Source organism: Meleagris gallopavo, chromosome 2 (assembly GCF_000146605.3).
Source record: "Meleagris gallopavo isolate NT-WF06-2002-E0010 breed Aviagen turkey brand Nicholas breeding stock chromosome 2, Turkey_5.1, whole genome shotgun sequence".
Lineage (NCBI taxonomy): Eukaryota > Metazoa > Chordata > Aves > Galliformes > Phasianidae > Meleagris > Meleagris gallopavo.
Genome location: NC_015012.2, coordinates 68,051,411 through 68,065,648, shown reverse-complemented (window position 1 = coordinate 68,065,648; position 14,238 = coordinate 68,051,411). Strand labels below are relative to the sequence as shown.

Below are 14,238 nucleotides of genomic sequence, written 5' to 3'. Positions count from 1 at the left end.
GATTTTCTACTTATTTTCATCGTGCTTTCTGTATTGGGTTTATAAGGCAGCAGAGGTGCTGCAGGGTTGGGCCCTGTGAGCGGAGCTCAGCGCTGCCCAAGTGAGAGCAGAACCAGCTCCAGCTGCTCCAAAGGGACCGCCGCTGCCAGAGCTGAGCCGTGAGCGACGCCGGGTGCGCTCTGCGAGAGCAGACAGAAGGAAGGGACGAACCGCTGTGCGACAGCAGCCGGGAGAGGGGAGCCGAGATGGGAGAGAACGGCCCCGCGGGCGCCGAGGTCGGAGCTCCGGGCACACGGCAGCGGCTCAGTGCGGCCCGGCAGAGGCCCACGGGCGCCGCGAGTACCCGCAACCTGTGTGAAGGCCATGTGGGATCAGTTGGGGGAACACGGCATCGTGGAAGGGACACACGTGGAGAGGGGATGGAGAGCAACCGTGGAAGCGCGGCAGAAGGGAAGCGCTGTGGTTGAACCATAGGCCCCGTTCTTCTGCACTGCCTCAGGGGAGGCAGAAGAGCATTTGGAGAAAGCGAAGTGTTTTTAGTTTTCTTTTGGTTCTCACTGCTCTAGGCTGTAAGTGATAGGCAATAAATTATATTAATATCCCTACGCTGAGTCTGTTTTGCCCATCACAGTAACTGGTGAGTTGTCGCCCATGTGAAAGGAAAAACTAAGTAGTTTTGTGTAGCATAATACACAAACAGCTGTACTTACACCCAGATACAATTCCAGTTTACCTAAAGAAAGCAAATACTTAATCCCTGGGAAACATCGTGTGTTACTCAGAATGCTTTCCTTGTGTCAGTCCACCTAGCAGAGGCAGACAAAGACATGAGAGCTGCACAGCTGGGGAAATCAGGCACTGCCCAGCTGTGCAGAAAAGTGAAGTACTTCTGCTGACAGATCCGCGATAACTGGAATTTAGCACTAAAACCCCACATATCTTCCAACTTCAAACCTCTCTAAATAATCTCCCTGAGCTTCCTAAAGGATGCCACAGAGGAACAGCGTGTCTCTCTGCTGACTAAACCAACAGTCAGGGCTCTTCTGACTGAACCACCATGAGGGTTCGATGAAATGCCATGCCGGAAGACTGGCTTCTTTCTACCAACTAAAAGCAATATTCTCCTTAAATTGCAGTCTTTAAGGTGTCAGATGGATTTCCACAAGCACTGCAAAAAAAATTTAAAGTAATACTTATGCATAGTGGTGCACAAACAGAACTTGGGGGGAAGTTTACGTTTAAAGCTTCCCCTTAAGAAAAATTACTGTGGCACCACTGAATCAGATGACCCATGAATTTCTGTCTCCCATTCCCAAGAGGCTACGAGTGCTTTAGATTAAAAGAATTAAACACATTAAAAACAACCCTCCATCCCCCTCCCCTCCCCCCAAAAAGGGGGAAAAAAAACCATGCATCATCAAGTAAGCATCCTATACAGATCAGCTGGTGAACTGTACTATAGAGGCTGTACTTGTATTAGCACTCAGTGTAGAAGAATGTGAGCAAATCAATAATAAACTGTTTGTGCTGAGGACCTGAACTCTAAAATTTCTCTCTCTGGAGTGTTTGTTAAGCCTGCACTCATTTACTAACTCGTCATATCACCTCTTTGGACCAATGCTGTCCTGCATTCATAATTAGATGTTGATCTGATAGCATTTGGTACATTCATGGACAGCTTTTCTCTGTTTAGTTTCAGCTGGAAATAATCCATATCACATTCTTCATGGCAAGTAGGGATGATCAGCTTCACTAAAAAAATTAAAAAAAACAAAACCACTCTTAGCCTGAACCAAAATGCTAATACAGACCTACCATAAAATCTTTTTAAAACTGTTATAAAAATACATAATCTATCCTCACTTAACTAAAAAAAAAAAAACCAAAACCATTACAGGTGTAGCACTTTTGCATATGACTTGAGTAACATACCCTAATTCTATATAAATTTTGACATGAGATTCTAATTATTATAGTCTTGACAGTTAACCTCTCTGTAAGCTCAGGTTCCTTCCCTGTGCATTTGATAATGTCTATCCATAAACTTTAGTAATGCCTTCTCAAAAGCTACTTCCACAACAATTTAAAATTATACACAAGATGAACAAAATCCTAAAAAAAAAAAAGAAAAAGAAAAAAAAAATCAACCCAAACATACAAAACCACACAAACTTGTCACACTCAGATTCTGGTAAAAATATTAAAATTTAATAATAACTTTTAAACATACAATTATGTCAAGGAAAGAGCAAAGGCATTCAAACAAATGAATATAGAACTTAAATAATATTTACAAATTCTAAACTGTAAGTTAACTATAAAGTCACAAATACTTTAAATATTCAGTAGAATATAGTGTAAATTCTAATACAAATTAGCTATTAATTTCATCTGATATTTTTCCAGTGATAAGTCTAATCTTTACATACTATATACATTAAAATACTAAAAAGTTATAAAATTTTATTTCTGTTACTATGCAAAGAAATGGAAAATACATCAGATCTGTCTTTCTGTACAGTATCCAAATTGAACTTTCCCTGGTGTTCTCTGAAAAAAATAAACGGCACTTTCACATGCAACAAGGCATAAAGTACAAGCCTGTCCATTACCAGTATGCTAGCTGAATGCAAAATAAACAAATGCCATTCAACCATCCAGTTGAAAATCAAAAATAGACAGTAGAAAGAGATTCTAACTTCCCAATTCGGGCTGAAGTGATAATGAAAAGCATGTAAACCAATTTCCATACAGACCTGTCATTTGAAAAAATGAAAATGCATCGTTCTGAGAAAAGTAAGTTATGTGACAATTTCAAAGTTCCTTTGACAACATCTAATGGAGAAAGAAACCTGATGGTCCTGTATGAATTCTGAAACTCAGCCTTACTGCAGCATCTAAGTTGCTATTCCACTATCAGCTTCCAAAAAAACGACTTCTGCCAGTCTGAATTTCACATCAGTAGTCAGATGAGTTTTCTGGACTTCATTATGCCATTGTGTAACCATAGCTTCCACAGTGCAATGCCACAAGCAGCCTGTCCTTCAGGATTTCTTTACTTGGGTATTCAGGTAACTTGAGCATGTTGATACTGGAAAGGGGAAGAGGAAAAAATAAAAAATAAACAAGAACAGAAAAAAAGGAAAGGAAAACTCATCAGAACAAGAAATGCAAGAGTAAAGTTTTGTTTTCTAATTGAAAATTCCAAAGATGTCACATTCAGTGAACAAGGAGCAAACAAAGCCAGTTCTGCATTACAGTCCCAGTGAGAAACATTCATATATATTGCAGAAAAGGGCTTATTTTCTTCACAGTAGTTAAGTTTAATACAATAATTTAACTTTTAAATTCCCTTATTGATTTCACTTGATTGAAGTAGAGAAAAATGAGCAAAAAAAACCCAACCAAACAAAATACAACTACTGCCTGGATGATGGCAAGAGAATACTCCAAGAACTGTCGAGGATTTGGGGCCTTTTAATGAAAATATTCAAAATACTTTTGACTGACATTTATAAGAAAAAAAAAACAACTTTATTTTGAAGGTGTTATAATGAGTAGTTGACATACCATGTGCTAGATGTTGGTAAAAGATTCGCAGTATATGGCACAGCAGCAATTGTAAAATTTTGCAATCCACTCCCACCCATTATATGGGCAAAGCCACCATGAGGCACTCTGGAACTGAAAATACTCACAGAAATTAGATCATTGTAAGAGGAGTTAAGCCAAAAATACATTACTAACACTGCAAATATCGCTTAAGTTACCAATACTTTTCTCCCTTTCTCACATCAGTATCAAAATTCACATTGTCTAAATACTTATAATTACAATACTCATACACATTTACATTTATTTGCACTATACATCAAATTCTTTGAATGATATTCAGGAGAATTCTGTTTGCAAAGCAAGCTCACTTCTTCAACCAGTTTTAATAAGACCGTTACCTCAGTTTATTACATTATTACATTTATCACACCTTATTTACATTTTTTTATGTTTAAGTTTAAAAAGTACTGCATTATTAAAAAGTTTATTCTCCAGTTACTGCCTGTGAAACAACTGACCCAAGTGTTTTGATACATCTTCTCATTTAGTACTTCAGATTTAATATCTCAGGCCTTAATTACTAAAATCCATCATATTATCCTGTTGATAACCTATGGCAAAACAATATACAAAAAAAAAAATCACTAACGTCATCAGGAATGCATTCTCACTAATGATTTTATTCTTTTTTTTTCCTTTTCAATATGTTTTCCAGGATTAAAGTGTAAATAGATAACAGACATGAAGTCTTCAGCATCTTTCCCAGATTTTAAACTAACAGAGACAAATACAGTAAAGTTCAGATAATTTTATCAGCTTAAGTTGGTATGCTTTACAATGTAAAACGTGTTTTTATTACAGTCCTCATTACAGATGTCTTTTAAAAGTGCAACAAAAGGATAAGAACTAATGAAGTTGGATGTGAGCCAGCAATGCATTCTCATATCAAAGGACAGCAGACTCTTTGGTTGCATCAAGAACAGTGACAAGAGGTGATCCTGCCTGTGTTCAGCCCAGGTGGGAAACACTTGGAAGTGCTCTCTGGTAGAAAAGAGACAAGGATATGCTGCAGCAAGATGAGCCAAGTGACACAAAGGGACCAGAGCACCTGCCACGTGAGGAGGGAGAGCTGGGGTTGTTCAGCAAGGAAACTCAGAGGAATCTGATCAATGTGTTTAAATTTCCAAATGGGTGAATAAATAAAGTAGAGCTTGGGAAATTGCATTTAAACATGAGGGGTGGTTTTTTGTTGCTTTCCTCTCTCAGTCTGAGGGTGGTCAAACATTGGAACAAGTTGCTCAGAGAAGCTGTGGGGTCCTTGGAGACCAGACAAGACCATGAGCATCCAGTTCTAACTGATCCTTCTTTGAGCATGGAGTTGGATGAGGTCCCTTCCAACTTCATCTATTCTATGATTCTGTAACTAGCAAAGAAAGAATCTGATAAAAATAAGATAAATCTTCCATAAAATATAAGACTGCTGTCAGCATTCAGGACTACAGGAAAACACATTAATGATAATGAAAATAAATAAAAACATGCAAAGTGACTAAAAAGTGAGAATAAGAAGAGAAGAGGAAGTAAAGCTTCCACTAAGTAAACTTACATGGTAAAAATGCAGAAAAGGGGAGGTTGCTATTGCCAGATGTTAAGGAGCTATATCAGAGCTTGCAATAACACTTCTTAAAAACACCTTTAAGAACTAACTTTGGTATCCAACACAAGTATAGTATTCAACCACCTAGATTAATGGCAGCACAATTCAACACATCATTCCTAGCATTGGTGCATAAGGCAACCACCATGAAGAGAAGTACTGATTATTTGCAGCATACCATTTCTGATGTACAAATGCAATTGTGTTTGCAGCTACAGTTCAAAAGAGTTGTAAAGATTTTACAGCAGTACACTCTTTTGTATCATGTTTTTGGCTTGCATTTCTAATACAGTGCTGCATCCCCTGCAGTGATCTTTTGTTCTGTGAGCCAGGAGAATTCTACATTGAAATTAGCAATAAAATACAGACCTCATTTTGTCAACAGCCCACTATTAGCTAACTTTTTTTTATAATTTAACTCATTAAAATGCTTTTCATATAGTAGATTAAAATCATGGCTTTCAGTGCACAAAATAGCTGGCTTAAACTTCCAAGTATGTGTTTTCATCTCAGCAAAACACTGCCAATGTTATAAAGAAATCCTTTCAAAGATGTGTAAATAAGATCACAAAATCCTACCTTTCATACTGCATGTGCAAATAGCCTTCAGCTAAAGCAACAATACAATTCCATTGCTTTGGAAACTCCAGAGCTATTGAAATGTTTAAACTTGCATCTGAATCATAATATTACTATCTATTTTTATTAACAGATTTTGCATAATCCCACTTAAAAAAAAAAAAGCATAGAAAGAACTCTATGTTTTGTTTTAAGAATAATCATATCTATCACATTTATCAAATACATTGAGTTTCCCTTAAAATAGCATTTATCTTATTTATTACTTTACAGAAACTGCAGTCTCCTAAGTTAAATCAGAAGAGCAGACATCCACAGTACTATAACCTAAAAACTCTGTAGCCAAAAGAATACTAGTAAACATTTATCACAGTAAGTACTCAACACTTTCTTCCAACTGTTAACTAAAAAGCTGATCAAAATTTGCCAATGGGTAATTAACAAATATTTAGCCAAATACAGTTATAAACTAGGTGATTATTAAGGAAACGTTTGGGTTCCCAACATGAATATCTGGCACAAGAATATTTAGGCTTTTTCTTCAGTGTGCTCCTCCAAAACACAGACACTGAAACACTAGGTGACATGGAAAGTGCACTGTCAAAAAAAAAAAGTCTCAAAATTAATATTACTGATGAATTCAATGCTGTAAGTACTGAAACTACCAAAGTGAGCCTTTACTACATGGAAGAGAAAAAGCTTTAGGACTAGGGAAGATGAAAGGTTACAGAAATATTTAGAGATGTCAGAGAAACACTGAAGATATTGTCATAAGTGTAATTAATGTTATTCAACTCACAAAATTAATTTTATAGCCTTTAACTGGAAAGTAAGAATAGTACTGCTTCACAAAAAAAATTCAATTAAGTGAATACGCAGAAGAGACTAAAGGGAAATGGAAAAAATAATGGAAATTTAGAATACAGATGGCAAACCAGCGCACACAGAATCTTAAAATAAATTCCTCATTAAAAAAATGTGGAGTATCCAGCTAGAAAAAAAAAAATCGTTTGAAATCAGATATAACTTTAATGTAAAATTTTACTTGAAATACTGGCCTGAACATCAACTCACAGCTTGGCATCTAAATATTCTATGTCCAGAAACTAGAACTTTCTAGGACATTATTGGATGAACAGTGCTCAAGCATGTATTAATCAGGCAACACAATTGTTTACTCAGTAGAAAATATCCCTGAGAATCCAGGTTATTATCCCAAATGTCTATGAAGTGGCATTCAGTATGTTCATTATCATTTAGAATGTTTTAAGCAGTATTTTAAACATGACCTTACATCTTAAAGATCCTTATTTGCCATCTAGATTTAGAAATGGATTAGCTCATTAAAAAAAATGGAAGACCACCAGCTGACATGCAGCAGATGTGCAGTAAGAATCACAGGAATCATTTCTGTAGAGGATAAAGAAAGATTAGTGTGCACAAAACTAGCTTCTTAAATTGCCTGTGATCCCTAAAAGCAATCAAGTTCATAATAAATCAAGTGAAACTAATATAATTTTTGAAGACTGTTCCATTTGATGATATGCCTGTGACTGTGAAATTTCTTCCTATAAAAGACACAGTTTAATGATCTAAATTTGTATTTTACCACCACTTAATCACAAAATTTATAAACAAAGAAAAGGTCAACTGCTCTGCTGATCCTCAAGTATGAAGGGAACACTAAGTTAAGAAGATGGTGTAGTCTATACCTACTACCAGAAAAAGAAACAAAGCAAACAGTAACTACAAAATTCAGCCAACGTATGTCACTTTGCAAACTATCTGTATACACAGACTTGGCAACACACCCAGATCCAAGTGAAATTTATTGCTCACACCATAAAAGGAAGTGTCTTTCCTGAAGAACAACTAGAATATAGAAATATTATATAAAGCAAACAGTCTTTCTTACACTTTCACTTGATCTTGTCATGCTGCGCTAACATCAAATCCAACTGAGCTTTAGGAGAAGGAAGTTCTGTTTACACCAATTAAAATCATACCTAATTGTCTCTAATAGTAAAACTTATATTTATTCAAAACTTACAGTGGTATGTGTTCCTTCCCATGGCAAAGGGGTTGGAACTAGATGATCTTTAAGGTTCCTTCCAATTCAAGCCACTTTATGATTCTATCCAGTACTCACTGGAGAAGCCAACGGACACATAAATATGCAACAGGAAGGCAAATATGAAGTGTCATTAAATTCATTACCTCCTTGTTTCAAAATTGTCTGAGGCAGCAAATTAACTATACAGAAGTTTGGTACTGGGGCCACTCCTCTTCAACATCTTTATCAATGATCTTGATGGGGGGGGATTGAGTGCACCCTCAGTAAGTTTGCAGAAGACAACAAGCTGGGAGGGAGTGTTGATCTGCCTGAGTGGAGAAAGGCACTACAGAGGGACCTGGATAGACTGGATGGATGGTCCAAGGTAAACTGTATGAGTTTCAACAGGGCCAAGTGTCAGGTCCTGCATTTTGGTCACAAAAACCCCAGACTTGAAGAGGAGTGGCTGGAAAGCAGCCTGATAGAAAAGGACCTTGGTGTACTGATGGACAGTCGGCTGAATACGAGCCAGCAGCGTGCCCTGATGGCCAAGAAGACCAATGGCATCCTGGCTTGTATCAGGAATCGTGTGGTGAGCAGGACTAGAAAAGTAATCCTGCCCCTGTACCTGGCACTAGTGAGGCCTCACCTCAAGTACTGTGTTCAGTTCTGGGCACCTCAACACAGAAAGGACACTGAGGTGCTGGAGCAGGTCCAAAGAAGGGTAACAAGGCTTGTGAAAGGCCTTGGAGAATATGTCCTACAAGGAGCAACTAAAGGAACTGGGGCTGTTTAGTTTGGGGAAGAAGAGACTGGGGGGAGACCTTATTGCTCTCTTCCAATATCTGAAAGGTGCTTACAGTGAGAGTAGGGTTGGTCTCTTTTCACTGGTGACAGGACAAGAGGAAATGGCCTGAAGTTGAGCCAGGGGAAGGCTAGATGTCAGGAAAAACTTCTTTACAAAAAGGGATGTTAAGCACTGGAATAGGCTCTCCAGGGAGATGATTGAGTCACCATCCCTGGTTGTGTTTAAAAACCGTTTGGATGTGGTGGACAGGGACATGATTTAGCAGAGGGTTATTAGAGTAGTATAGTTAGGTTGTGGTTAGACATGATCTTTAAAGGTGTTTTCCAGCCTGAGCAATTGTATGATTCTGTGAGGCCTCCTGCAAAGCAGTCAAGTAAAATAAATGAGTAATTATCTATTTAACAAGCAATATAGGTATCAGAAGTACTAACACACACATTTTGTCTATTTTGATAAACACATTGAACACCAAAATATTCACAGCAGTTTCTAGGTATGTAATCTGAAGTCTTTTGACTTATTTCAGAGTATCCAAACAATATAATTCTTGTTATGTAGAGTTTCTCACCTGCCAGTAACAAACTGTAATAGTAGTACTCTCTCTTCCTGAGTTAGTTCTTCCACAACATCCCAGAACCACTAAAGAAGAAATAAGTTAGTTTGTATTTTCCATCAAATACTTACAGCATTTGAAAAGATAATGGTAAAACAATAAATTGTCTGTATCTTAAATTATAGCAATTTTCACATCAAATTTATACATAACTAAGTCACTTAATACAGGGACACTGTATAAAAAAGCTCCACAAATTTTAACCAAAATAAGCTTCCCCAAAAACACACACACACACACACACGGAAACAAGAAAAAACGTCTTTCTTGTGAACTAAAATGCAACAATCATTATTATTTAAAAAATAATTTTACCTGGATTACTTGGTCTCCTCTCTCATAGCCACTGGTATATTCTGTATTTTTTAACCAATCATTCACATCAATTTCCGGCATACCAGACAACAAAAGCTCCTTCAAAAGAGGCACACAGCTTTTCGTTAGTCTTGACTAACCATTAATTTCAAATGTTTGTGCTATCTAAAAGGTAATGCTTTTAAATAATAATTTTAAAAAAGATTGCAGTTCTTTTTCTGCTTAGTTTCACCCTTACAGAATCTTGTGTTATTACTAAGTTTTACTATCAAAAAATTCTTGAAATCAGGCAACTGTACATGATCTAATTGAAGCACACTACACCAAGAGATAGAAATTATGATGAATGGTCTTAAAAATAAAAGCTCTAAGTTTTACCATGACTTGAAACAAAACTTGAGATACCTCAGTTACAGAATAACAAACTACCCTAAAAAACTTATTCCAATTTGATTCTGAAACAAAACAAAACGAAAAAAAAAAGTTGAAGACAGTTACACAGCATCTCATGATTTTTGAAGAAATTGTCCTCCAAAAAAAAAATTAAAAAAAAAAAATAACACACACACACACACACACGGACAGCAGTTCTCAAGGTACAGTTTACAGCATTTATCACTGGCATTTTCCTGTGACACTACGTAGGATGAGCAGGAATACTCATATTGAGATCCTCATTGATAAATGCAAATGAAAGGACTGAAATGAAAGATACAAAGATACAAAATAAATATTCTTTGGGCTCTGCTTCTACACAATTGCATTACCAAGGAAAGGTGCTGTACAAAGTCTCTGACCGAAAGTACTGGCATCTCTGCTTACCAGTTCATATTCATCAAAAAGCTGAATCAAAGATGGTGGAATGAACATATGGAAGCCTTGTAAAAAGGCATTTATCTGAGGTTGAATGGCTCTTGTCATTCTAAGTTCAGTGACAAGCTGGACATACTCAGCCTGCAAAAAAGAAAATGATGTTAAGACATACAGTAGCAAAAATACATACTGATAATGCATACATAAATGCAGTCCTCCAAATACTACAAGTTTTGTCTCCTGTTGAGGCATTAAGAGTCCTCTATGCACTTTCCACACAGTTAAGCAACACAAGATAACTCAGATGATCCCTTAGAGTCCAGAGATCTTTTTTTACTCCTTCCTTCCTTCCACCAAAGACAACACCCAACATAAGAGCTCAAATCATAGCAGAAGACAGTCAAGATGGACCTAGACCAAGACCACATAAGTGAATAAAACTTGTTTTGTCGTGCTTGCATCTAATATCTAATACAGCCACCTCTGATGCATGTTGTTGCACAGTGAAGCCAAGTGACGTAACTCAGAAAAGGTAACATCCTGAAGCAGTATTTGCTAGTCAAAAAAGCTTGCTTGCTTTTCTTGTGCCTCTGAGAGTCTAATCCCTGCAAACTTTGTTGTATTAATAACTTTTAACTAAAGTCTCAAAAGCCGCCTCAATTTTTAGAGGGAAGAAAGACAACAGTATTTATACCATAAATACGCAAACAGACAATGCAATACTTAGCATGCTTTAGAGATTTGAGGGCTCTGTCTGCTTTAAAAGACTTCCGTTAGAAAAGGAATTCTCCAGAACTCTGCTTTTGTTGAAAACACAAAAGCCTAGCAGGCAACTAAAGGAAGGTTTTTAAGAAAGAGACAGATTTAAAAGTGCCTGCATTAAAGCTGTGCAAACACCTCTCATTTAACCTGACAAAACAATGCAAGTCTAATAAAGTATTCAAGAACAGAAAATTTGTCCTCAAATAGAAATCTATTTCTAGATTTAAGTATATGGTTTCAAAGTAATGTTTTTACTTCCTAATTGTGATTTCTAGTAAGGAAATCATAAAATACACCTCCCAATTTAACCATATCAACCATCATCTTGCTTCAAGACAACCACCTTACAAAAATGCAACATAGATTCTTAATTTAAAAAAAAATCATTAATGTAACACTGAGGTTTTGAACCTGTACAAAAACAATTAAGTAATCTGTCTCTGCTTCTCTTAAACAAGAAAAGAAAGCCAAACAAAATGAAGCGTGAAAAGTATTTTTTCAAAGGCAGTTCCTTATGAGCACAGAAGTACATCATTTAGTTACTTGCATCACAGCCAGAAGATATTCTTAAATGCATTGCTATCATCATAATAGGGGAAAAGGACAATTAATTTGTAAAGAGCTCTGAAGACATATCTAAGCATGTCTTCAGCTGCAGAGCTGTTAGCAAAAATCTAGTTTCAATGTAGTAATCTCCCTCGGTTGTTTTTAGTATCAGTGAAACTGAAGACATCTCCTTTTTCTAATGAATTAGATGAGTTGCCAAAGGAGATTAACTGTGGTAGAGAGTCAGCCTCTGCAACTACTTTCATGAGCTCTGGGTAGAAATAAGAAACTTTAGCAATAACAGGATTAAAAGTAATGTTAACATTGTTCTTCCACGAACAAAAATATTTGTTTTCAAGTCTGTTACTTGTTGGGCTATTCAGAAAACAGGGAAGTAGAGAGGAAATTTCACAATCTTATTCTGAAAAATCCATTAGAATAAATATGATGTACATAAGTACTTATTTTCTGCATTACAAACATATTTACATTAAACACATCCATTATGAAAGAAAATAGTTTCTGTGCTTTAGGTATAACAAGAAATCTTTAAACAGCCTGGAACAGCATAGCATATTGACTACAAGAACTGGTGCACACTGAGAGACCACTACATTTACATAATGTATGCCAGCAAAAAATGGTCAATCTGTTTTTGCCTCTGTTCACTTCATTTGCATTTTATTCCCTCTCCAAAGCCTCAGGAGCACATTACAAAATATATATATCTTCATAACTTTGTAAACAGTCCTACATAGTGCATAAAAGGTACAACTAACACATTCTTCATTCAGTGAGTTGCTTATCACAAACATAAGGGAGAAGTCTAGCTGGAGTAAGGGCTTGTACTGTATTTTCTTTTGTGGTAAAGCAAGCAAAGATAGTACTTTTCTGACTTCACAACCCCATGCACTGGGGTGAGACAAGGATCGACATCCATTATGATGTACAGGTTTAGGGGGAAGCCACATTCTAAAGCTGTTTGAAAAAATTCTGTGGTTTTTTATTGCCAGACAGCACGGCCAAATCACAGACAGACAGGTCTCAAAGACAGAAAAAGAAATATGACTGTAGAGATTTGGACTACTTTTTGAAACAGCATATGGTCAAACTTTGTCACTCGTTTTTTCTAAAAGCAGAAATCTACAAGAACTTACATAGTAAAGAATAAGAAAAACTGCATAGCAAGGAAATGGGAAAAAGCAAGACTTCTCCCTTTGAGGTCTCCCCATTATCATCATTAAAGGTAGTTGAACCACCACTATAACAGAGACTTTAGTTGGAACTACTCAGACAGTCCAATTGCAAGACTGGAAGATTTACATGGTATGATCCCACAGCCATTCACCTATTATACAATTGAGGTAAAAAGAGAATTTGCTCAAAGAAAACACCTTTTTACAAACAGCTATGCAGCTATTACTTCTACTCCTCGATAATATACTTTTTTCCTTTTTGCTTTTCTGTAAGAGGGAAATGGATTGTTTGGATTGTTCCCGTGGGCTTGTTTGTTTTTTGTTTTTGTTTGGGCTTTGGAGGGTTTGTTGGTTTGGTTTTTAAGGAATAAGGATTCACTCAATTTCATTTCAAAATACGTTATCTTCAAGCAGGCAATCTGCTAGTGTGCAGACACAGCAAATTCTTTTAGAAGCTGGTTTTCCTTCTGCCAGAGGTATGGCAAATACAAAGATTTTTAAGCAAAAATCATTTATTCCTCAGGTAAAGGCAGAAAAAACAAAGATATCTGTTGCACGAAAAAAAAGGTGCTGCATAAATTAGAGTACACTCTTTTGTTTAACCTGTTAGAGCAGTTAAGCTAAAACATACTGCAAAAATCATGTCATGTTAAAGAAACTGGAAAAAAATATACTCAAACATATATACTAAACCACGCTAAAACACAGTTCTACAATTCTCAATAGCCTGGTTCACTGATGTCAAAATCAGAAATAAACAGGAGACATTGCCATCTTATAGATGTACGTTGACTTTACATTTTGCAGCCTTCAAATTCAAAAATCAATGAATAATAGCAGTTTTAAAGCTACTATAACAGTTAGCTGTTTCTTTCCACCCTTCAAATAAAAGCTGCACAAACCTCCTGACAGCGCTGAGGAAGGCAGATGAGCTGGCAGGGATACAAATGTTCTATACACATTCAAGCACCTTTTTCAGACAGTGCCCCAAGTCACAAGTTAATGGAACAATGTGAGCTATTAACGGCCGAGGAAATCCTCATGTGGGCAAACTTCTAATTTCATGCTAACTGGTAACTGCCAAATACTTTTTAAAAGGTTGTTAAAAAGAATGCTATTCATTTCATCATCAGATCTGGTTTATATGCTGAAATCAAGACCACCTAGAAACAAGAATCGACATCTTTGCGTTCTCTGATAGGTAATAAAGAAATTGATCACCCACTCACTTCACAATCAGACTTGTTTTATTGTCCGTATTCTTTCATGAATGACTGTATTGCAGGAGACGGGCAGAATCTGGCTAACAACACACATCTTCCAGTTATTGCAATGGCACTC

The 14,238-nt window shown here is 36.6% G+C and overlaps 1 protein-coding gene across 4 annotated transcripts in view; it reads right to left on the bottom strand.

Annotated features, from left to right (window-relative positions):
- Positions 1 to 2,218: 2,218 nt before the first annotated feature.
- Positions 2,219 to 14,238, bottom strand: part of HACE1 (HECT domain and ankyrin repeat containing E3 ubiquitin protein ligase 1) — a 49,157-nt gene continuing 37,137 nt past the window's right edge. For 2 of the 4 annotated variants that reach the window (XM_010707563.3, XM_019613079.2), the window contains exons 20-24: positions 10,403 to 10,534; positions 9,581 to 9,679; positions 9,221 to 9,291; positions 3,571 to 3,684; positions 2,219 to 3,091 (exon numbers count right to left, since the gene is read on the bottom strand). In XM_010707563.3, the coding sequence (XP_010705865.1) occupies positions 2,989 to 3,091; positions 3,571 to 3,684; positions 9,221 to 9,291; positions 9,581 to 9,679; positions 10,403 to 10,534 (519 nt within the window). In that variant the 3' untranslated portion in view covers positions 2,219 to 2,988. Of the gene's footprint in view, positions 3,092 to 3,570; positions 3,685 to 7,564; positions 7,940 to 9,220; positions 9,292 to 9,580; positions 9,680 to 10,402; positions 10,535 to 14,238 lie in introns of those variants that run through there. The other 2 variants (XM_010707564.3, XM_019613080.2) reach the window with 2 other exon arrangements.